General features: G+C 54.4%; 3 protein-coding genes across 4 annotated transcripts; 1 reads left to right on the forward strand and 2 right to left on the reverse strand.

Annotated features, from left to right (window-relative positions):
* Nucleotides 1–3154: 3154 nt before the first annotated feature.
* HSP90AB1 (heat shock protein 90 alpha family class B member 1) lies at nt 3155–8888 on the forward strand. The gene is made up of 12 exons (XM_019985891.2): nt 3155–3312; nt 4665–4811; nt 5108–5314; nt 5411–5570; nt 5711–5844; nt 5968–6276; nt 6627–6792; nt 7006–7196; nt 7297–7444; nt 7569–7837; nt 8087–8420; nt 8514–8888. The coding sequence occupies exons 2-12, from the start codon at nt 4665–4667 to the stop codon at nt 8621–8623; spliced, it is 2175 nt and encodes a 724-aa protein (XP_019841450.1). The 5' UTR covers nt 3155–3312; the 3' UTR covers nt 8624–8888.
* Nucleotides 8889–10630: 1742 nt separating this feature from the next.
* On the reverse strand, nt 10631–14024 carry SLC35B2 (solute carrier family 35 member B2). Of its 2 annotated transcripts, none has more exons than XM_019985892.2 (4): nt 13888–14024; nt 13148–13344; nt 12822–12976; nt 10631–12142 (listed from the first exon to the last, which is right to left on the reverse strand). In XM_019985892.2, the coding sequence occupies exons 1-4, from the start codon at nt 13896–13898 to the stop codon at nt 11204–11206; spliced, it is 1302 nt and encodes a 433-aa protein (XP_019841451.2). In that variant the 5' UTR covers nt 13899–14024; the 3' UTR covers nt 10631–11203. The 2 variants fall into 2 exon arrangements, with proteins under 2 accessions (XP_019841451.2, XP_019841452.2); XM_019985893.2 differs by lacking the exon at nt 13888–14024 and adding an exon at nt 13740–13823.
* Nucleotides 14025–14845: 821 nt separating this feature from the next.
* NFKBIE (NFKB inhibitor epsilon) lies at nt 14846–22512 on the reverse strand. Its single transcript, XM_019986265.2, has 6 exons — nt 21909–22512; nt 19468–19570; nt 18495–18717; nt 16918–17006; nt 16568–16807; nt 14846–15933 (listed from the first exon to the last, which is right to left on the reverse strand). The coding sequence occupies exons 1-6, from the start codon at nt 22274–22276 to the stop codon at nt 15868–15870; spliced, it is 1089 nt and encodes a 362-aa protein (XP_019841824.1). The 5' UTR covers nt 22277–22512; the 3' UTR covers nt 14846–15867.
* Nucleotides 22513–23950: the final 1438 nt, after the last annotated feature.

Here is a 23950-nt window from a genome sequence, read left to right on the forward strand (position 1 = left end):
TGCACCAGGTCTTAGGTGCAGCATGTGGGATCTTTTAGCCATGGCATGTGAGATCTAGTTCCCTGACCATCAGTGGAACCCAGGCCCCCTGCTTTGGGAGTGCAGAGTCTTAGCCACTGGACCACCAAGAAAGTCCACACATACTTTTCACATGCCAAAATACTATCTTTCTTTGATTTTTTCAACCATTAAACAACATAAAAACCATTCTTATTCACAGGCCATACAGAAGCAAGTGATAAGACCACTGGCTGAGGGCTGCAGTTTGTCGGTCCTTGCTTCATCTGGCGGCCCTCCAGGCAGCAGAAGGTGAGGCTGGGTCTCTGAGGCCTGGTTGGAAATAAAGGGTATCTTGGGAACATCAAGGATTGCAAAAGCTGCTGAGAATAGACTTCTGGGGATGGGGGGTGGGGGGTGGTCAAGTCATCTTTAACAGCCTTCAGTGGCTTCCCTGACCCTAAGTTAAGGTCAGAACTACTTAGCATGGCATTGTGACCCTATGTGACCTGATTCCTGCCTGCCGGGCCACTTTCAGTGACCCCTGCCTCCCCGGGCTTCCCTGGTAGCCCTGGGCTCAGATGGTAGAGCGTCTGCCTGCAATGCGGGAGACCTGGGTTCGATCCCTGGGTTGGGAAGATCCCCTGGCGAAGGAAATGGCAACCCACTCCACTATTCTTGCCTGGAGAATCCCATGGACAGAGGAGCCTGGTGGGCTATGAGGTAGCAAAGAGTGGGACACAACTGAGCAACTTCACTTTCTTTCACTTTTACTTTGCCTCCCTTGAGGGTTCCTGGTCCTTCTGTCAGGGCTGTGCCTTCCCCATGCTTTCCCTTTGCTAGGGGTAGACCTGTGCCAGCCACCTTCCCCAGGCTGAGCTGGGAACTCTGAGGTTTCTCCCCTGCTTCTAGCTGCTCTGATTCACAACTGGTCTGCTGCAGCTCCCCCCAGTGGGCTGACGGCTTCTTGTCTTGTTTCCACATCTCCATGTGGTAAGGCAAGGCTTACAAGTGGGGCTTAGTGAGTGTCGGTGAGCTGGAGAGGTCATCCTGGGAGGCTTCCAAAAGAGAAATTAGAATTTCTGTGCTGGTGTTGAGACTTGAGATTTTCCCATTAGGAACCCCCTGAGGAATTTTTGCTCCCCACACTGGCCCACAGGAGTGATATTTGTTCTGCTTCCGGCTTAAGTTTGAGAAACAGCATCCGCACTACTGGACTTCTGCAGCAGGGGGCACAGGAGTTAGTGGAGCAAAGGCTCTGAGCTGACCCACCCAGGGGTACTCACTAAAGCCTTCCTCTCCCACTTTCTAGGTGTGCAGACTCACTCCCACCTCTAAACAGGACTGTGAAATACTGTGAATGCTGTTGTGAACCAGGGAGCAGGTGCTTAATTAACTAACCCCTTCTGTACATAGGAAGGGCAGGTGCACTGGTGGGGGTGATGCTCCTGGTTTGAGGTTTCCATCAGGAACAGAGCAGCCAGGGCCCCCTCCTAGCAGCAGCGCCCACGCCCCTTCCCACACTCACTGACTTCTCCCAGCCACAGGCTTATCCCAGACCATAATGAAGAGAAGTAGAAGTCTATGGAGAGATGAAATTGAGGTAATGGGGGCGGAGCTGTTGAGGTCTGGAGTGTGGGCCAAGGAGAAGGGAAGGAAGGGTCCTTTGTTCCCTGGAACTCAACGTATGAACAAAGAAAATGTGAAAGAATGAGACTGGGCACCAGGGCTGCTGAGGGAGGTCCGCGGGTGGGTGGTGGGGGAACTTCTCCCCAGGATGCCAGGGACCGACAAAGCAGGCCACGAAGGGAGTTGCTGGACATCCACAAAGTCACAGCGTAGGGAGGGGCCATTCTCTTCTGGAGGGGATCTGCGTAAAGGAGGCTTCAGAAATAAGGCCTTGGAAAAGTAAGGCCAGCTCACCAGCTGGAGGGCACGCAAACGGGGCAGAGACATCAGAGGAGGGCGTCCCTGGCCCTCTGGCACTCCCTGGGCAGGCCCATGGCCTTGAGGCTCCTGGGAGACCCGACTTCCCAGATCTAGGCAGCTGCAGGAGGAGGGAAAAGGGTGGGAAAAAAAGAACAAGGAAGCCAGACTGAGAAACAACTCGATATGCAAGTCTCTGCGCTCCCTCACCTGTGGGCGGCTGCAGAAACTGGGGGTGGAGGGTGGGAGCGGTCCGTCGGGTAAGCGACCCCATCCCCAGAGTCTGCTCCCTGAAGGCGGTACCCTCAGAGCCGCCCCACCGGCCGGTGTGCTGTGTGATCGAAAGGGGGAGAAGTGGGGTAATCCCCGCTCCACCCCACCCCGGACGCAGTGCCGGGCTAGCTGGGCCTGGCGGGTAGGGTAATGCGCCCCCTCTGCAGTTTCCTGGAGGAAATGAGGGTATAGCCCACTTGGCCCCCAGGATCCCAGCAGTGCGGTTGCGGGGCGGAGCCGCCGCAGAGGCACAGCCCAGGCCGCAGAGGGAGGGGCGGGGCCTCGAGGGAAGGGGCGGGGCAGGGCCGCCCTGGCCGGTCTGGAAGCTGCTGGAAGTGTCGCAGCACCGCCGCCCTGGCTCCTTCCGCCGCGTGTGCAGGCAAAGAGTCCCCTCGCCGGCTGGAGCCAGCGCCCGACCCGCAGCCGGAGCCACGCCTTGCGGCGAAACGCTGGCCCGCCCCCGGGAGGGCCTGTATTGCGGGTATGCCCACGAAGTGGGACCTCTTTAATTCCGCAACGCTCGCGGAAAAGACCCCTTTCCCGTATCAGGCAATTGGAGTATCTGTAGGGCAGCTTCTAATGAGGAGGTCGAGCCGCGGAGCGTAGAGGGGAGTGGGTGACCCCTGTTTAGGCTTGGACCTTAGTCCCGAGGCTGGGACTCTCGGGAGTGGAGACGCCTGCCCTGCAGGTTTTTACAGAGATCAGTGGGGAATCCTCGCCTCTAGTTCCACCGTTTATGTTATATGAGGACTCCCAACATATGTTTCTGATGGTGTCCTGTTTTAGGAGCGCGGAGACGGGGCTGTGAACATGAGTAAATACGTGTACTCTCAGGGCCGGCGGCTCCCGCCTTTCACGGTCCCCTCCCCTATTTTGGACCGTGACGTCAAGGTGGGCGGGCGGGCGGCGGCAGGTGCGCGGCCGACAGGCATCCTCCTTTAAGGCGGAGGGATCCGGGGGCGGGCAGCTGGGTGGTGCTTCGTCTTATATAAGCCGATTGGGGGCACACAGCCGTTCTCTTGAGTCACCCCCGCGCAGCCTTCTTGCGGCGCGTGAGCCCGAGGCAGCCATTGCCCGCTTGGTGTTCTCTAGTACCTGTGATTCTTATCCTTAAAGGTAAGGCTTCGATCTCATGTGGGCTTTTCAGGTTATCTTGTTCTTTCGCGTTGCTTTCGGTCTACGCGTCCTTTCCGAGACCTACATCTCGTATTGGGGCGGATTCTGGCGTAGCGCTCCCATTTCTTCTCTTGGGGGAGGGCTGGGAGCGAGCTCTTGAGTTTAGACTCTTTTCTGTGGTTGGCGGCGGGGCTGCTTTTCCGCAGATATTAAGCGTTGTTTTGTGGGGCCGCAGAATGGGGCGCGGGGTAGGCACTGCACGTGGTGGCCGCGCCGGCCCGGGACGCTGCCATGCTTGCCTCTCCACTTCCGGACGCGGCTACGGGGCGCCGGAGGGTCCCCGAGCGGGGTGGGTGGGCGCGCCCGCTGTGACTCAGCAAGGCTGGTCATGACCAGGTTTTGCCACTTGTTCTATCGGACGCAGTTTTTTTAAAGTCCTTTTGTTCGGGGCTTTTCCGTGAGGGTCTGCGAAGAGCTCCGTTTTCGGTCGCCGGCGGCGTATATCTTGCTTCCTCCATCCTTCTAGATCTTTCCTTCGTCTCGGTGGAGGAGGGGCTGGCGAGCGGAGGGGGCAGGCTCTGGTATTCGTGGGCACGTCCTTTCCCCCGCCCCTCTCCGAGAGCTGAGATTGTTCTGGAAGCTTCTGGAGCCCGGCGCCCCGCCCTGGTGCCCGGATGTTGGGGCCAAGGGAGGCTGCGCGGTGGCGCCCCCTCCTCGCATGGTCGACGCATGTCCAGCCGTGACGAGAGTCGTCCCGGCAGACTAAGGGCACCATCTTAGTGTTTGGTTTGGTCTTGAGCGTCAGTCACGTGTGCAGAGGGGTCACGATGGAGCCCTTTCTTTATCTGTTCTTTGTCTTTATAGCCCACCTGGGTAGGCATCCCGCCAATCTCGAGTTAGCTGTCCCTACTACGGGAGGCAGCAGTACCATATTATCTCCTTTGAGTTACCTAATGGGAGGATAGTTTTAAATCATTGCCCTTTAATGTGAAACCTGTTAACCTTGAAGGTGGAACTATAGTCAGTAATCTGCGTATTTAAATATGTGTGAATTTACCTCGTTTTCGAGATACCTGGATTGGAATGCCTAACAAACTAGATTGTGCTGATCTATGATTCACTTAACAGGAGTTTGGCTTCAAAATACCTTATAAGAAACATTAATGCAATTTGTTCAATGTGTCAGCGCGTCCCTCGCCCCATTGTTTCTAAGGGTGCTGCCTGAAATTGATAGAGGGGAGGATTTTCCAGTCTTAGTACCCAGCTCAAAACAGTATGAATAGAGTCTCTTCATGTGTATTGTGGCTGAGGGTGAACTTGAGGAGTCTTAAATTCTTGCCTTTTTATTTTAGATGCCTGAGGAAGTGCACCATGGAGAGGAGGAGGTGGAGACATTTGCCTTCCAGGCAGAAATTGCCCAACTCATGTCTCTTATTATCAACACCTTCTATTCCAACAAGGAAATTTTTCTTCGGGAGTTGATCAGTAATGCTTCTGATGTGAGTGCCCTGAATGTCTTCATTGACGTTGGTTTTTTGTTTCTCAAGTATTCTAAGAGAGGGAAAGTGGGGTGGTTTGGCTGATAAAGGTGATATAAATTTAACTGCCATTCCAAAAAGTACTGTCTTGCTCTCTGTGGATAGATAGGATACTGTAACCCACTGGATGTCATTCTCAACCTACAAGCTAAAGGAGTAATCAGAATTAGGGTATTTGGGGAGTTTAAAAAACTTTCTTTTGGGTGAGATGGGTTTTGAAAAAGCAGAATTGTAAAACTGCAATTTTGTACTTTCAGGCCTTAGACAAGATTCGCTATGAGAGCCTGACAGACCCTTCCAAATTGGACAGTGGTAAAGAGCTGAAAATTGACATCATCCCAAACCCCCAGGAGCGTACTCTGACTCTGGTAGACACAGGCATTGGCATGACCAAAGCTGATCTTGTAAATAATTTGGGAACCATTGCCAAGTCTGGCACTAAAGCGTTTATGGAGGCTCTTCAGGTACGTGGTTGGTTAGGCACAGCCCATTTATATTATTGGTGTTTGCTTTGCCATTTCTTTGAAACTTGAGTTTGACTATTTTAAACTTTTTGGCAGGCTGGTGCAGACATCTCCATGATTGGGCAATTTGGTGTGGGCTTCTACTCTGCCTACCTAGTGGCAGAGAAAGTGGTTGTGATCACAAAGCATAACGATGATGAACAGTATGCTTGGGAGTCTTCTGCTGGAGGTTCCTTCACTGTCCGTGCTGACCATGGTAAGTTGGCTTTCCTGTTAAGGTGTCTGGATTAGAATTCTGGGGAAACAGTAATGAAGATCTTGAGTATTGTATGTGTAAAGCAGTTATAGTTCTGTGTTTATTTAGTTTTTTATATTGTTCTGATTAATTTTTTCTAGGTGAGCCTATTGGCCGCGGTACCAAAGTGATTCTCCACCTGAAGGAAGACCAGACAGAGTACTTGGAAGAGAGGCGGGTCAAAGAAGTGGTGAAGAAGCACTCTCAGTTCATAGGCTATCCCATCACACTTTATGTGAGTATGGACTGGTAACTCAAGTGCAGGTAACTGCTGCTTTAGAGAATTGCATGGACTTTGGGGTTTTTTTGTGTTTTTTTTTTTTTTGCACTCTGAAACTGTCATCTTTGATCCTTCTAGCTGGAGAAAGAACGTGAGAAGGAAATCAGTGATGATGAGGCTGAAGAAGAGAAAGGTGAGAAAGAAGAGGAAGATAAAGATGATGAAGAGAAGCCTAAGATTGAAGATGTGGGCTCAGACGAGGAGGATGATAGTGGCAAAGATAAGAAAAAGAAGACAAAGAAGATAAAGGAGAAGTACATTGATCAGGAAGAACTGAACAAGACCAAGCCCATTTGGACCAGGAACCCTGATGACATCACCCAGGAGGAATATGGAGAGTTCTACAAGAGTCTTACCAATGACTGGGAAGATCACTTGGCAGTGAAGGTAAGAAGTCTTGCTTGTTGGCTCAATAGGAAGCGCTGATACGGACAAATGGAACTTACCCAACTGGTTGGTAGCTGGGAACTGTGAATGCTGAGTTTATTTGCAAATGGACCCTTCCAGGGCGGAGAAATGACATCTTCCCCTGTGACCTGTCTCTGGAGGCTTTACCCACCTGGAGTCTTTGACCCAAAGGTTATACAGTGCTTGTAGTTAGATTCACTTAGGGCATTAGGGCTTAAATTTTCTCTACAGGGATAAGAAGGTTTTTGTTTCAAATAACTGGACATTTTGGTATTGGGACCAGAAGCCACTCTTAAGTACATAGTTGGCTTATCTTGGATTTCTTTCAGCACTTCTCTGTAGAAGGTCAACTGGAATTCAGAGCACTGCTGTTCATCCCCCGTCGGGCTCCTTTTGACCTCTTCGAGAACAAAAAGAAAAAGAACAACATCAAACTGTATGTCCGCCGTGTGTTCATCATGGACAGCTGTGATGAGTTGATTCCGGAATATCTCAGTGAGTATCTTTTTGCCCTAATGTAGTTCGTTTCAGTGTTCTCAGGGGGACTGGAGTCTTTATCTTAGATTAAGGATCCTCTGCAGCACAACAAGTGAAAGTTTGGTGAGAAAATCGGTCCTTCTGTTGAATCCAGATGACCTTATATATCTTTTATCTTTATCCCGGCGACTCCTGTATCTTTAAAACCCAGCTTCCATATTTTGATTTCAGACTTCATCCGTGGGGTGGTTGACTCTGAAGACCTCCCCCTGAACATCTCCCGAGAAATGCTCCAGCAGAGCAAAATTTTGAAGGTTATTCGTAAGAACATTGTTAAGAAGTGCCTTGAGCTCTTCTCTGAGCTAGCAGAAGACAAGGAGAACTATAAGAAATTCTATGAGGCGTTCTCTAAAAACCTGAAGGTAAGCAGCAAGTACTTGCTTAATAATGGGTTTTTTTCATTCGGTTAGAGGAGAAGAAGTTATTTCCTAACAAAATGATTTTTTTCCGCTACCCATAAAGCTTGGAATCCATGAGGACTCCACTAACCGGCGACGCCTTTCTGAGCTGCTGCGCTATCACACGTCCCAGTCTGGAGACGAGATGACTTCTCTCTCAGAATATGTGTCTCGCATGAAGGAGACGCAGAAGTCCATCTATTACATCACTGGTGCGTTGGAACCTGGGTCTGATCAAAGCCTTTTTTTAGAGGTGTGGGGAGAACACTCAAGGGTCCTGGGGAACTGGCAGGATGAGGCATTTTGGCCCTGGAGTCACACTGAGTAACCCTACAGGTGAGAGCAAAGAGCAGGTTGCCAACTCTGCATTTGTGGAGCGCGTGCGGAAGCGGGGCTTTGAGGTGGTGTACATGACAGAGCCCATCGATGAGTACTGTGTACAGCAGCTCAAGGAGTTTGATGGGAAGAGTCTAGTCTCTGTGACCAAGGAGGGCCTGGAGCTGCCCGAGGATGAGGAGGAGAAGAAGAAGATGGAGGAGAGCAAGGCAAAGTTTGAGAACCTCTGCAAACTCATGAAGGAGATCCTGGATAAGAAGGTGGAGAAGGTAAGCCATTATGAAACTAAGTTACCTTGTTAGAGATGCCTTCAGAGTGGTTTCCTTCCATCTTTGGCTGCTACAGTTAGTGGTTTAGGCAGCCTAATTTGTTTAGTGCCCTCCTACTTTTTATTCCAAGGTTGGTATTTCTATAGAGCTTAGCAAAGATGAGGCATCTTTTCTCCAAAAAGTGGACAGAAGCATCTTTGCCTTGAGGTGGTAATTGGAAATATAATGAGTTTTTCTGACTGCCCTCAGGTGACGATCTCCAACAGGCTTGTGTCGTCACCCTGCTGCATCGTGACCAGCACCTACGGCTGGACCGCCAACATGGAGCGCATCATGAAAGCCCAGGCGCTTCGGGACAACTCGACCATGGGCTACATGATGGCCAAAAAGCATCTGGAGATCAACCCTGACCACCCCATCGTGGAGACCCTGCGGCAGAAGGCAGAGGCGGACAAAAACGACAAGGCCGTCAAGGACCTGGTGGTGCTGCTGTTCGAAACTGCACTGCTCTCCTCTGGCTTCTCGCTTGAGGATCCCCAGACCCACTCCAACCGCATCTACCGCATGATAAAGCTCGGCCTGGGTGAGTGCCCTTGTGCTCTCAAGCAGCAAGGTGTGTCGGGCGCGTTTGAACGCTTTTGGGGCATATCTCAAGTGGTTTCTTTCCTGCTCTTAGGCATTGATGAAGATGAGGTGACGGCAGAGGAGCCCAGTGCTGCTGTTCCTGATGAGATTCCCCCCCTTGAGGGTGACGAGGACGCCTCTCGCATGGAAGAAGTAGATTAGGAGTTTCTACCTGCAGACTGCTCCCTCTGTATAGTGTCCCCATGGCTCCTGCAGCAGCAGCCCCAGTGGCCCTGGCCCACATGGTTTCCTCTGCTGATGTCTAGTGGTTTTATTTCTGTCCTTCTAAGGCAGGATACATGGACCTCAAGCCCTCTCTCTCTCCACGTTTGACATGGGGTTTGAATGTTGTGTGTTGTGTTTTTTTTGTTTATTTTGTTCTGAAATTAAAGTATTAAAAATAAAGAAGATGCAGGTTTTTTACACAGTTCTGCTCTCGTAGATTTAAGTATATACAGTGCTGCCTTCGGAGTTATATGTATCCCTTTACAAATTATTCTGAGTAGATAACATGGTACATAAAGTGAAAGAGTTGTTCAGCCATGTCCACTCAGTTTTGTCTGACTCCTGAGACCCCATTGGAGTGGGTAGCCGTCCCCGTCTCCAGGGGATCTTCCCAACCCAGGTCTCCTGCATTATATGCAGATTCTTTTTATCAGCTGAGCCACCAGGGAAGCCCAGTTATGGTACATAGGAAGATATTAAAACTATCACCAGTAAATTTAGAAGTCATAAAAACAAAATGAGACATAAAGTGGGAGAAAATAATTGCAAATGATGCAACAGACATAAGCTAAATTTCCAAAATAGCTCATTCAACTCCAGTCAAAAAACAGGCAAAGAACTAAATAGACATTTCTCTTAAGACATAGGTGGCCAGTAGATGCATGAAAAGATGTTCAAGATGCTAATTTGAGAAATGTAAAACAAAATGATGTACTACCACAGATGGGTCCGAATGGCCATCATTTAAAAGCTGCAGTAACATGCTGGAGAGGGTGTGGAGAAAAGGGGCCCTTCCTACGCTACAGGTGGGACTGGGTTGTCTTGGTCCAAAGTTGGTGCAGCCACAGTGGAAGACGTTCCTCAGAAAACTAAAACAGGCAATCCCACTCCTGGACGTAACATCCAGAGAAAACATCAAATAAAAACCTACACCTCTGTGTTCACCGCAGCGCTATGGACAGTAGTCAAGAATGGACACACGGTCACTGGTAAGGAAGGTGTACACATACAGTGAAACGCTACTCGGCCACTGGCAATGAAGTGATGCCATCTGCAGCAACATGGATGCCACTGGAGGTTATACGAATAGGGAGGACATACCACTTGATAACCACCTATGTGGGATATGTGTGGAAAATACATCAATCTCTGAATCAAGTCATGAACAACAGACTGGTGGTTGAGTGGGGCATTATGGTCAGCTGGCCTAAGTATTCCTATGTAGAAAGCAGTCCTACAGAGAACTACATTCAGTATCTTATAAACCATAATGGGGAAAAATACTGTAAAACAATCACTGCTGTACAGCAGAAATTAACATTGTGAATTAGCTACAATTTTTTCAAAATAATGATAAACACTGAAGGTAAGTGGTGTAGTGGTAAAGAACCCACCTGCCAATGCAGGAGACGGTAAGAAACGTGAATCCAATCCCGGGTCGGGAAGATGCCCTGGAGGAGGGAGTGGCCACCCACTCCAGTATTGCTGCTTGGAGAATCACATGGACAGAGGAACCTGGCGGGCTATGGTCCCTAGGGTCACAAAGAATTGAACACAACTGAAGCAACTTTGCACAGACTTTCAAAAGTCCCTTTCCTAAGCTTAGCACATACAGACGATTTTCCACTCAAAATTTGAGTTTACTATGGTAGTACAAAAGCATACATTCAGTACTTTCTGAGTTTTGATCTTTCCCTGGGCTGACGTATGAGGTAGCTTCACTGGTGTTGCTGGGCATTGAGCTGCAGTTTCCAGTCAGCCACCAGGCCACAAACAAGGACAAAGAAATGGTACATGTTAACAACCACTGTGTTTTTTTCACTTTCAGTATTTAAACAAGTTAAACATTTGACACTTGTAAAACAGATTGTAGGCTGTTCTGAGCTAATGGAAGTATCTGAAGTTGAATGTACTTAGTCAACCAAAACACAGGACCAAACCCACTGCAGCAATTTAATTTAATAAAATAAGAGCAAGAGTTATATTTCCAAAGTACCAAAACCTGCAACTGGTTCACAGGGCAGAGCCTAGGGATCCAGGAGCAGGGGGCTGGTGGTGCTGGGCAGGATTCCCAACCCCTCGCCCAGCACAGCACCATCGTTCACTTTCTCTCCTGGGAAAGCAGCCTCGGGAGCCTACACTTGTGCTTCTCTCACCAGAGGAAGAAACGCATGTCTCAGAGTCTGAAAGGGTAGTAGTCAAGGTAGGGGACAAGCACAGGTGGGGCACCAGCACAGCCTCCAAGGCAAGACTTCGCGAACCGGAGGAGGGAGGGGCTTCGGAAGGCGCCTCCACCTTCTCAGTCCCCCACCGTTCTCTCCACCCTGGGGAGAGTCCTGCCCACTGGAGGCTGGGTGACTTAAGGCAACAGGGAAGGCCGCCTCCTGGGCTCCCTGCCCCCTGCTGCAGCGCTGGTCGAGAAACCTGCATTTTGCCCGGGAGCCAGCTGCCTCCAAGGAGAGACAGTAGGAGAGGAAAACTGGTACAGTGAGCGGGTCCCAGTCATCCCTTGGGCCCTCAAACCTTCTGCACAGATGACTCGACTGGCATGGCCTTCTTTCCCCGCTGCTTTAGACGGCCCCGGGCGTAGACCCGGAGCAGGAGGGCAGCAAAGACCACAGCCACTCCCAGGCCCCCCACCACAGTGACAGTGTGGCCGTAGAGGAGGCAGGAAAGGAGGATGGCGAAGGCCTGGCGGAGGGTCATGATGATGGTGAAGACGGCAGCCCCAAACTGCCCGATGGTGTAGAAGATGAAGAGCTGGCCACACGCAGAGCAGATGGAGAGCAGCAGGGTGTGTGCTGCAAACTCGCTGTGTCGCCCCATGAAGCGGATGCCCTCCAGGAGGGCCCCCTGCTCCAGCAGGGAGCCCACCGTGAAGAGGCAGGAGAAGAGATTGACCCCAAACATCATCTGCACCGACGACATCTTATAGGCGAACAGGGCGTCCTGCCAGTTGGAGGTGAAGCTGTCGAAAGCAATGTAGCCTGCCAACAGGATGAGGCCTGAGAGCGTGGTGGCCGGGGAGCTGTGGGGCTCCGGTCCGCTGGACAGCAGGAACATGCTGACCCCGATGGAGATGAGGCCAGCCGTCAGATATTCCCAGTGCTCATAGCTGCGCCGAGACACCAATTTTCCCATCAGCATAACGGGGATCACCTTGGAGGCCTTGGCCAGCACCTGGGTGGGGAAGCTGACGAACTTGAGAGCTTCGTATTGGCACCAGCTGCTGAGCACATTCGACAGGCTGGCAAAGGAGTACCGGTACATGGGTGCCCCATGTCGGGGCTGCTTGCATAAGATGCAGTAGACGCCAGCCACCATCAGGGCCAGGATGCGGTTCATGAGCACCAGGAACTGAGAGTCCGAGAAGCGCTCGCCTGGTGACGTGGCCGTGGCCCCATAGCTGCGGGTCATCACTCTTTCCTGCAGCACTCCCCACGTCAGATAAGACACCTTGATGGGGCAGGGCAGAGACAGCGGAGAAGATACTCAAGAGAAGGAAACAGCAGGCAGGCCCCAAAGCATCCTGACAACCTCCTCCTCTCTCAGGATGATGTTGAGAATTTTAAAATGGACAGATAGCTCTCTGTAGTAACTACAAGTTACTTGCCTCTTCTCTCCCAAACCTGGACTCACCTTGTTGAGAATCAAGTGTGTGTGAAACACAATGACTAATGCTTTAAGACTGACCAGACCCTGTTTGTCCCCAGAGTAGGGTATGTCAGAGCTGACTCCATCCAAGTATTTTCTTTTCTATTTTCAACCAATTCTGGGGGTCTACACTTCTTAACGAAGATCGGACACCCGTGAGTTCAACTTAGCATAATGGAAACAGAAGTGCCCACTCCAACATGCCGTGGGATTAGTGTCCCCCTCACATGCAGTAGTGGGGGAAGGCTGAAAATTTTATCAGTCCATTTACGGTATATTTACAAGAGGAAGGGAGAAATCACGGAGGGTAGAGAGAGGAGGAAAGAAAAGACCGTGCTTCCTCCAACCACCCCTAAGATGATGGTATGCCTCTGGGAGAACACACAACACAGCCACCAGCAAACTGTTGGGACTGGTGGGGTGAGAGCGCTGGCTCCTCGGGGACCTCACCCAGGGAAAGCAGCAGAGCCCACCTACCTACCTGGAGCCCCGAGGCACAGAACAGCAGCTTCAGGGCCTGCCAAGTGGGACTGGTCTCCGCTGGTTCTGCCCGGGCAGCCAGGGGAACCTCATCCGGGGCCTTGGGCTCATTGCCAAACACACAAGTTTTCACCAGGGGGAAGCAGAGACCCCTACCTGGAGAAAGTACATAAGGTGAAACCGAAGCTTTCCCAGCACTTCACCTTCCCCACTGCTGCCAGCCCGCCCTGCCGCGCTTGCCAAAGCACATCCCCTTTGCACCGCCGGCCAACTCTCCTAATTTTTAATCTAGAGTAAGCACACTTCCCCCACCCTGTCCCCACACACCTGTTTCCAGGTAGTTCTTCCGCCTGAAGTACTGCACCAGCAGGTAGCCAGGCACCATAAAGCTTGCATAGCCAGCCGCGTTCACCAAAAAGCGGAAGAACCAGAGCTGAGTCCACGACTCCGGAGGGGCTTCGAGGTTCTTCTCCCCACCTGCCCCCAGGGAGGGGAGCGCAGCCAGCACCACCACTGCCCACCACCTGCGGGCACGGCGGACAGAAAGATCAGAGTACAGCTCCTCACCCTCTGGGCCCTCCTGAGGGGACGACACTGGAGAAGGGCCCGGAGCCTCCTCCCCGCCCCCCTCAGCTGCAGCCCAGCACGGACAAAGAGCCTCTCTCTCTCCTGGGGCGGGTGGGGGGGGGGGGGGCGGCGCGAGCCAGGCTGGGCTCCCTCTGTCCCCAAGAGCGGACCCGCCCCTCCGGCCACACAGGTTCCCTCTGTTCCCTCCAGCGCCCGCCGGCCGCTCCGGTTGGAGGCGCGGCGCCCTCCAACCCCGCCCTCGGGGCTCCCGAAGCTCCAGGGTCCCTCCCGCGACTTCTCTCCCGATCCTCCTGGAGCCCCCGAGGAGCACAAGGCCACGGCGCATCCCCACCCGCGCAGGCTCCGGGCGGCTCTAGGCCGGCCACCGGCCCGGGAGCCGAGACCCCGCCCGGCCCCCCGCGCGCTCGGAGGAGCGGCGGTCACGTGTCGCGGGGCTCGGTCACGTGGGCTCGCCGCTCCCCCCACCCCCTAGTCCCCACCTGGGGTCCATGGTCCCGGCTGCGTGGGGCGGAGGGGGGCCGGGGACTGCGGGGCCCCGGGCCGCGCGCTCCCTCCGCTCCCACTGTGGCCTCCAGGAGCCACCGGCCAGCGGAAGTGCAACGCTCTTCCCGCCTCCCTCCCGCGGCCCCCACTCCGCCCCCGGCCGTGACCACGCAGCGCCCTGGGCCGCCGCTGTGCCATAGCGCCCCCTCGCGGCCCGGCGGGAGCCGCGGCTCAGCGCGCGGGAGCCCGGCTGCTGTGTCGCTGGGGAAGCGGTAGCTCCAGCCCGGTGCCGCCTCCGCTTCGTTATCGCCCGCAGCCCTGTCCACCGGTCTGGAGGTGGCGGTGACCACTGCCGTCCTAGGGACGCGGATATGGAGGTTCTGCATTCCAAGTATATTCCCGTTATGTTACCGTTTTAACATCCCCCTTATGTTACCGCTTCCCCGTTTTCTGGCAGGAAGATGTCTACTTGGTTTGGGGGCTTGGGCTAGCAGTTCTGTCCCCCCTATCCCCATGACCTTTGAGGATGTGCATGACCTGTCCCCCGTGTACCTCGGCCACTCATCCATTCCCTGCAGATTCCTACTGGCCTGCTCCCAGTTCTACTAAATCACCAAAAAACCTTTCCCCAGGGAAGCTCTCCCTGTCCCCTCCTTAAGCTTCCCAGGTGGCTCAGTGGTAAAGAACCCACATGCCAATGCAAGTCGAGACACAGGAGATGCAGGTTCGATCCCTGGCTCAGGAAGATCCCCTGGAGGAGGAAATGACAATCCACTCCAGCATTCTTGCCTGGAGAATCCCATGGAAAGGAGACTGGTGGACTACAGTACATGGGGTCACAGTCGGACATGACCGAGCAACAGAGGACGTGTCCCCTACCCAGGCCTTCCCTGACCACCAAGTATGGCCCTCCACCCAGTCCATCGTTCTCCCTCCCACGAGCTTTTCCTTCCATTGCAACTTGCAATTACATATTTATTTAGATGTTTATGATTTTAAACATAAAAATCTGTCTCACTCACTAGACTATAATCTCTAAATGGTCAGAAACTGTACTGCTTTATTCCCCAAATTCTATCACAACACAGACCTGACCTAATAGATGCCTCAAACATATGTGGAATGAGAGGAAAAAACATACAAAGCCACGCTCCCTCGTGTACTCTTCACAGGCTAGCCCTTCTCCCCAGGCTCTTCCAGGGCCGTGATGAGGCCTCCCACTTGCATCTTCTCACTCCTCTTTCTCTTCCTCCATCCTCTGCATTTCCACAGAAAGGGCAAGAGTGTGGTCTGGACAGAGAGGCCTGAGGACCACCAGCCTCCCTACCCTCCCTGGCAAGGCCCTACACTGCTCAAGTACCAATTTCCTTCTCTCTGCCGTCACCACAAGGTCACAGGACAGGTCTGTCTAGAAATCCCCAGTGCACACAGGCACGCACGCAGGCACACGCAAAACAACTGGGGGTGGGGGTGGGAGTTAAAAGTCTCTGCCGTTTTAGTGTCATGTTATTGAACTTCCCCTTCCCCAGAAGTTCAGGGCCTTCTGTGTGAAGTCTTTGAGCAACAGTGTTTCAGAGTCCTCCTTGGCAGAGAGCTGGAACCCTTCCAGAGCCCTGCTCACTCACAGTTCAGTATCTCTCCTCATTTGGGAGAGTCCATGTTGTCTTAACTGGCTGGCAGCTTCAGGCTGACCCCATGTGGGAAGAGATGAGCCCCACCATCTTCGACAGAGGTCAACAGGCTTCGCCCACACTGCCTGGGGCTTTGAGGAATCTTCTATCCACTCCGAAGCTCTTCCTTCCAGACTGGCTCTCTCACTTGGGATGGTTCCTCTCAGCTCAGGACTGTGCTGGCCCCAGGCTCTGGCCTTAGCAGTTCCCAGGACACACGGCCTGGGCCCAGACTGCAGCAGCTGTGTCTCCAGCTTCCAGATGGGAAGAGGGGGAGCATCCGGGGTCCGAGAGCCTGTCCCGGCTTCAGTCAGCACACAGCAGTGGCTTCCCAGAGATCTTCAGGTCGTCGAAGGGCAACAGGGCAAAGGGCTGAGGAAAGGAATGGAGAGAAGCAAGATTAGGGCCCGTGGACAGAGGCGGGAGCTGGGAGACCCATTAGGCCCTTTAATCCCCACCAAGTGATCCCTGAAGGACATCAGGGAGCAAATCTTCCTACTAATCCCCAAAACAGTGGTCCCTCAGGGCAACTGGGGGCTGTTTTTGCTTTCGTTTTGGGAGTGGAGGGTGGGAAAGGGCACTCACAAAACATTTTGAATTTCTTTTTACATCACATATTTAAAAATGGGAAAGACTCTACAGAAAATCTAGGTTTCATCTCTCTTAAAAAAAAAAATCCAAGATCTGGAAATACTGGGTCCGTCTTCCTCCTCTGCAAGAACCTGGTGAAGCTGAGTAGAGCAAGTGACCCTCAGACAAAAGACTGTCTGGTTTCCCGCAGGCCCTAGCACCTGGCTGTCCACACCCAGCCCGCTTTAGCTGCATGGCTCCTGCAGGAGTCCCAAGTTCGGGCCCGGGGTCCTGAGAACACAGGTTGAGAGAGTGGCAGAGTCGTGGATTACAACCCCAGGCTCCTAACTCCTTGGCCCTTTCAGCTGTGCTAGCTCCTGTCTCCACTAGGGATGTGGGAGGCCCTGGACAGCAGAGCTGAGTGTCCGCCTCTTACGTCCTCAGCCAGGTCCTGGGGAGTCTCATCCTCCACGTTTCGCAGCAGGGAGTCGGCACCTGCCTCGCACAGGGTGGACGAGATGCCGCTGAGGCCCCGGCCCGCCGCCAGGTGCAGAGGCGTGCACCCATTGAGCATGCGGGCGTCCACCCGGGCCCCCGCCTGGAGGAGGAATTGCACCAGACCCCGCTCCTGGGTCTCCACGGCCAGGTGCAGCGCTGTCTTCCCGCTCGTGCCCTCCTGGGGGAGAGAAGGATGTCAGCCAAGGCCCTCAGAGGAGGCATGCCTCTAAGAAGAGGGGCCCTGTGCCTGGGCCCTGGGCCCGGCAGCTCTCTGATGGGTCACCTCACCTGCACATCAATGTCAGCTCCGTTCTGAAGCAGCAGTTCCATGAGTGGCCGGTTCCTCTGCAGGGTGGCGATGTGGAGACAGGCCAGACCTGAGATGGGGTGAGGATGGGGGTTGCATCTACCAGCTCGCTCTCCCTTTCTTCAGGGACCTCCCTTACTCCTCAACCCCAAGGGACCCCCCCGCCCCGTCCCTGCCTACTCAGTGCCCCTGATCACAAGACTGTTAAAACACAAACCCAAAAAACCCCTCAAAAGTCTGGGGGGAAAGGAACTCAAAGTTTCCACCTTTTCAGTCATGTTATTGAAACTTTCACGCTTCGGGAGTCAGGTTGCTGAGTGACACCCCCCATACACACACCCTCCCCCACCACATGCTGCCTCCCCTGTCCGTGCACACACACACAGTCTTTTTGTAAAACTCTACCTGCCTTCAGGCCCCTTCTAAAAGTCACCTTCCTCAGAGCTCTAGGGATCCTCAGGCCCCCAGCCCCTGAATTAATGAATGAATTAATGAACTAATTCATTAGTTCGTTTTAAAACAGAGTGGTCAGGGAGACCCTCATGGAGCAGGGACATTTGAGCAGAGACTTGAAAGAGATGAAGGATGTGAATTTGCATCGAGTTTTTTAAGAAGAGGGGCACCCGGGCCAGCAAGGAGCTAGCACAAAGACTAAAAATCCCATCAAGCCCCACCCCCACTTCAGTCCCCTCACGTAGCTCTCCCGTCCCCACAGCAGTGACTGCCTGTTAACCTGCCAGAGAACTCACTTCTTATGCTCATTGTTTGCCTCAGACATTATCTTGTTTTGCTCACAGACGCAAGTCTGGCTCCTACAATAATGTCTGGTACAGAGAAAGTTCTCAGTACATTTTTGTTGAATGAATTAATGAGTTCATCTCATCTCTGTCGAACTGAATATCTTTTTTCTTTTTTTTTATAATTGTATTTATTGATTTGTTTTTGGCTGTGCTGGGGTCTTCGTTGCTGCACGGGCTTTTCTCTAGTTGTGGTCAACAGGCGTTGCTCTGCTAGTTCCAGTGCTACGGCTTCTTACCGTGGTGGCTTCTACGGCTTCTTACCGTGGTGGCTTCTACGGCTTCTTACCGTGGTGGCTTCTCTTGCTGCGGAGCACAGGCTCTAGGGCGCCCGGACCTCGGTAGCTGTGGCACGTGGGCTCAACAGTTGCAGTTCCCAGGCTCTAAAGCACAGTCTCAGTAGTTGCGCTTGGGCTTAGTTGCTCCACAACATAGGGGATCTTCCTGGATCAGGGATTGAACCCGTGTCTCCTGCACTGGCAGGTGGATTCTTTACCACTGAGCCACTAGGGAAGCCCCCCAAACTGTACATCTTGAAGGCAAAGTTGAGCTCTTCTGCTTAGCATATAGTAGGTTCTCCATAAATTCTAACCAGAATCCATTCATTAATTCACTCCTTCATTCAACAAAGGTATTCTGAGTACCTGTGTGCTTAGAACTGGAGCTGCATCAATAGACAAGCTGTGGCCCTCCCTTCCCTGAAAGTGAGGTCCCTGTCTCCTGTCCCCTCCTCCTCCCATGGGCCTTGAGGCCACCTGTACCTTGCCAGTTTTGCAGCTGGAGGTCCAAAGAGTGAGGTGGTCCTCTGCCCGGCTCTGGCTGCCCCTCCAGTAGGCAGCGGGCACAGGCCAGGTGTTGGCGCTGGCAGGCTACATGCAGGGCTGTGTCACCATGTCGGTCCTGCAGCACCCGGCTGGCCCCCTTCAGCACCAGGGCCCGAACTGCACCTGGCTGGTCCAGATGTACAGCCAAATGAAGTGCTGTCTGCAGGCACAAAGAGAGGGTCACAGGGTGGCTGCAACGTGCTGCAACCTCTGGGAACCTGCTGGGGTGGGCATGGGAATTGCCAGCAGCCAGCCCCTTCTCTGAGGACTGCCTATAAAGGCTATGGCTCTGGTCTTCCTTCTGTTGTCCCCTATCAAACTCTCGGGGCCCCAATTCTGGAGGTAGGGTAAGGCAAGTGGCCCTCTGCTATTCTTGAAGTCCCCTTAGCACCGCCCCTGTCCCCCCTACCCTGGAGAAAGGGCAGAGCCGGGGCAGGGAGGGACAGGGCGTGATGGTGATGGGGTGGGAGCAGAATCTAGCTTCTCATCCTCTGGGGAGGCCTGTTATCCTAGGTGAGGGGCTGAGGTCTCAGAGGGAGGCGACAGAGGCATCGGGCAGGCTCTGCCCGGCACACTCCTCCTTGAATGCTCCCTGCAGACATCATGTCCTGTACTAACACCTTCCCTGGCTGCTTCCCACAGACAGTGGTTCCCACAGCAGCCGGCATGTGTCTCTATCACGACTCTCGTCACCGTGCTGTGTCATTACGTGTTGACACGAGTCCTCTAGCCCAGGCTCGAGCACCTTGTGGGCAGGGTCTGATTCCTACTCTCTCTCTGTCCTCAGCTTCTTGCCCAGTGTCTGGCATATGGTTCCCTGAGGGAGCAGCCAAAGGATGCTGTCTGGTGGCTGGGGATGGCTGCTGGGGCAGACATAGGTATCTGGGCTGAGCCCACCATCTCCACCCACCTGGTAAAGGTTGTTCTGAATGTCCAAGACTTCCTGGGGCAGCAGAGCCAGGCAATACAGCAGCACGGCGGGGGCCTCGTGAATCACTGCCAGGTGGATCAGCCTGGGAGGCAGAGGCAAGGTTTGGGGTCAGGGCTCAGGCCAGACAGAGTGGGCTGGGGTTCTGGGGTTAGATGGAACACATCAATGTCTAAGTTGCCACCCAGAGGGTAGGTGCAGGAAGTGAGAGTTTGGGCCAGGAAGTGAGGGTTGCTGCGGGAAGCCAGGATCCTGAGGGTGGAAGCTCCAAGTTCCCATCTCTGGCCTTTGGGAGGGCCTTGGCTGAGTGAGAATGTGGGCAGGGTGCTGACGGGACAAGGTCCTTCCTGTCCACCCTGCCTACACCCCGCTCCCCCCTGGCCCCCTGGGGCCCCCACCAGGCAGCTGCAGCTCAAAGCCAAACTGAAAGCCGCTGGGGTAGCACAGAGGTGGTTTCCAGGGCTGGGCTCCCCACCTCTGCCCCCCTCAATGGGGAGGGCAGAGAGGGCAGGGGTGGGGTCACCCTCTGTCCCCTCATGAACACCTCCCAAAAGAGAGGAGACAGAAGCTCTTGGAAGAGGAGCAAGGAGACAGGGCAGCACCCCACCCTGCTGCCCTCCACGGGACAGCCAGAGGCCATTCTGCAGGGCCGGGCCGGGGCCTGAGCTGGGGCCCCACTCCTGTGTGTGCCTCTGCGGGGAGGACTGTGCAGTGCAGAAAATGTGTGCCTGGGGTGGGGGATAAAGAGGCTTAACCTGGGGCGGCCAGGAGGGGAAGTTCCAGCCCTGGGGTTTCCCCACGTCAGGTGGGGAAAATGAAAGCCAGAGCCAGAGGGTCTAGGCCGGGGCGGGCAGCTGCTGGGGCATTCGTCAGGGGGAAGCCTGGCTGAAAGACCCGTCTGGGCTGGGGAGGGGGCTGCTTGGGGCAGGAGGGGGGGCGGGCTTTGGTGGCTGGCGAGGCCCAGGAGAGAGTGACGGAGGGAGGGAGGGAGGAACCGCGCTGGAAATCCCCTCGGCCAGGGCCTGCTCTCTGGTCACATTCCTGCAGCCACCTCCCTCTCTCCCTCAGTCTCCCTCCTCCCACTTCCTCTTCCCATTTCCATATGTCCACAGCCCAGACACCTCCGGAGGGAAGAAAGCGCCGCTCCTCTCAGGGAACCCCCTGGGGGGTCTTGACACCTCCCTCCCCCCCAGCACCAGGTCTAGATTCCACATCTGTCTCTAACTAGAGGCGATTAAAGCTGGGGCTGAGAGGCTAAGCAAGAGGGGCAGGGCCGAAGCCTCCACTCCCTGGGTCAAAGGTCAACCACAGGTATTCTGCACGGAGCCCGCACAATCTTGGTTGTGGGCCTGAGGGCTGGTGATCTCTAGGCACAGAGGACAAAAAGGCCTAGGGTCACCCAGTGGGTCCAGAGTGTGTCTCTGTCAGAGGCCACCCAGGACCTTTGCATCTCCAAAAAAGCAGATCAAGACAGATGGCTCCTGCCTTCTCCTCCCAGTTCATTCCAGCAGCCCAGATCCAGGACCTCAGCCCCCCTCCACTCTGTTTCCCATCCCCAAATCCCAGCCACCCCCTCTCTTGTCCATCTTTTCTTCCTGAGGGGCAAATCCTCACCTGGCCAGCCCCTACCACACAACTGCCTCTTACTTCACCTGCCTCTCTGACCACCCCTCCCCCCGGCCCTGCCCGGGCCCAGTCTCCACCAAGCTCCACCTGGGCCTGAGGAGGAAGGATGAAGTGAAGGGGTCACACAGGACAGTGAGGGGGATTTGCAGGGCTCAGGAGGTGGAGAGTGTCGGTAAGGCTGACTCTAGCCCTCACTTCCCCTTTCTCAACAGAGGAGGAAGTTAGCTGGAGTAACCAGGGCAAGAGTGCCCCAGCCTGGCTTACTTACTCCACAGGCCAGCCTCAGCCATGCACCCCTGGCAGCACCTCGGACCCTAGCTTCCTGGGCCCACTGGCAGCCTGTCACTGGCCCCTCTTGTTCTTTGAGACAGGGCATTCTGAGGTCAGAGGCCGGGAATCCCAGATATTAAGCAAACAAGGATGCCCTGTCCTCCAGCGAGAAAAACAAAACAAAACAAAACAAAACTGGGCTGGTCAGGGGAATTTTCTCTTCCCCGGGATGGGTTACTGGTAGATTTCCAAGATGCTAGCTGGGGTTCCAGGTGCCTGGTAAGGGCCCTGCCAAAAGGTGGGGCAGACAGAGGATGCCAGGTCCTCTGGACTGGGTCTGGCTACAGCTCAAAAGTGGGTTGAGAGTTCAGTTTGAAAGAGAGAGTGGGGACCGCCCCTTCCAGAGCTGGTGCCTTTAGGGATCCCCACATAGGGAATGCCCGGCCTGTTGCGGCTCCTGGGGAAGGCCCCGAGTTGGCATCGGGAGGGAGGAAGGGGTCCTCTCTTAGCCTAGCCCCCATACTCACGTGTCTCCGTCCTCGGAAATGTACGTGAGTGCTTCCAGCTGCTGAGGGCTCAGCGCCCCGGCGACGGGGAGCGGTGAGTCTGGAACTGCGTCCTCGGTCCTGGGGTCTCCCGACAAGGACAGGGGCTCGGTGAGTGATGAGGAGCCGTAGGTGGAGTCAGCCCGCTCCCCGTCCGTGTCTTCCTTCTCCTCTGGCTCCTTGGCGGTTCCCGGAGAATGAATCCAGGGCTGGGGGCCCCCGCCGTCTGAGGGCCCCGAGGCTGGGCGCGGGGTGGACTCGGGCAGGGAGCGCAGGGAGCGCAGAGACTCGATGCCCGAGTCATACTGGCTTTCATCGGTCTCGTCCGGCCCCTTCCGCGCCTCCGACATCCCCGCGGCGCCGGCCCGCCGGGCCCGGTCCCAGCAGGATCCGACTCCTCGCCGCCTTTCCGGGTTGCAGGTCCGCCTCACAGAGCGGGTGAGGGACCCGAAATGGCCTCCTTCCCGGGCTGCGGGGGGGCCCTGAGGGGCTCGGCGAGAAGCGTGGACGAGGTTCGGAGCGGCGGCGGGGTCCGCGGCAGCCGCTACTCGGGGCAGCTGGGCAGCCCAGTGAGACGCGCTCGCTCGCCCCGCCCTCAGGCCCCGTCCCCGGCAGGCGCCGCGCTTCCGGACGGAGGCCCCGCCCTTCGGAATCCCCCTTACCCCGCCCTCTGCTTTGGCTCCGAGTCAGGGGTTCCCCGGTCCTGACTCACTCTTGCGTTAACTCACCCATTCATTCATTCATCCAATCGTCCATTCATTCACTCTTTCCCCCTCCCTTCATTCCATGTATTAATTCCATGCATTCTTTCTTTCCTTCCTTCACTTCCTCTGTTTTCTTCATTCATTTTCCCATTCATTTATTCTTTCGTTTAAGAGGAACATATGTTAATCATCTGCACAAGCTGGGCGTCTTCTGGGGAGGGCAGGTGGGAGGTGGGACGGGGAAGCGTTGCTACCTGTCCCCGGCCCACTACTCTCAATTTCTCTTGCTTTTCCCGGAGACAAAGGGGACACCCATGTCTTTAAAGGAGTTCTCCCTTTGGGTTCTGGATACAGAGTCTCCTGTGTCAGTTTTTCAGATCACATAGAATTGGACATGAGGATGTGCTTTTCGCAAGTGGTTTTTCTGTTGAAAAGACTGTGGTCTAAAAAAGCAGAGTGGTCATTCCTCACAGGGATGAAATTCTGGTCTCAGACAGTAACAGCATCTGGTTGGGCAAGTGTAGTTCCTCATGGCGGGGCCAGGATGGGGAGGCCCCAGACATTCTGGGCAGCACTCTGCTGAGGTCCCCTTGGCAGCCTCAGCCCTAATACCAGGACATCTTTTCCCCTTCCCCATCCCTATTTTCCCTGGGCCTAGCCTCAGGAGGCTGTAGGCAAATCCCACCCATGTGGGATCAGCTGCCCAAGATTTATCCCCTACCCCAAGTTCCAGAAATGCTCTTAGAAAAATCACCCCCAAGAAAACATCTCCCTTTCCCAATTCTGGCTTTGAAGGAAGGAAGCTGGGGTGTGAACACGCAGCTACTAACCAGTTTCCCTCCCACCCTCCCCATGAAACCTCATTTTATTCATCCATTTGATAGACACATAAGGAGCTTCTTCTATATGCCTGACATTGTTCTCTCTGTTGGGAGCAAAACGGAGGCTCACAGTAACAGTAATAACCAACAACTACCATCCCCCGTCCCGCTCCAAACAAACAAACAAACAAACAAAAAACCTGTCCCATGGTTCCAGCCTTCAAAGTCCCCTAGCAGTTACAACACAGAGTGATTGGGCTAAGATAGGAGTGAGAACAGGATGCTGGAGGGGTACAACATGGGGCCAACTACCCAATGGGGTGAGCGGTAGAGGGGGTTCCATTTGATTTGGAAATGGGAAGGGAAGAGGGCTGGGAAGAAGTACCTAGTCTCTGGGAAGGGGGTGAGTGGAGGGAGAAGGGAGATGGGAGGACAGATGGGAGGAGGTGACCCACTGGTCTCCATCCCCCACTGAAGGCTGGAGTGGGGAGGATGTTTT

This window comes from Bos indicus, chromosome 23 (assembly GCF_029378745.1).
Source record: "Bos indicus isolate NIAB-ARS_2022 breed Sahiwal x Tharparkar chromosome 23, NIAB-ARS_B.indTharparkar_mat_pri_1.0, whole genome shotgun sequence".
NCBI classification, from domain to species: Eukaryota; Metazoa; Chordata; class Mammalia; order Artiodactyla; family Bovidae; genus Bos; species Bos indicus.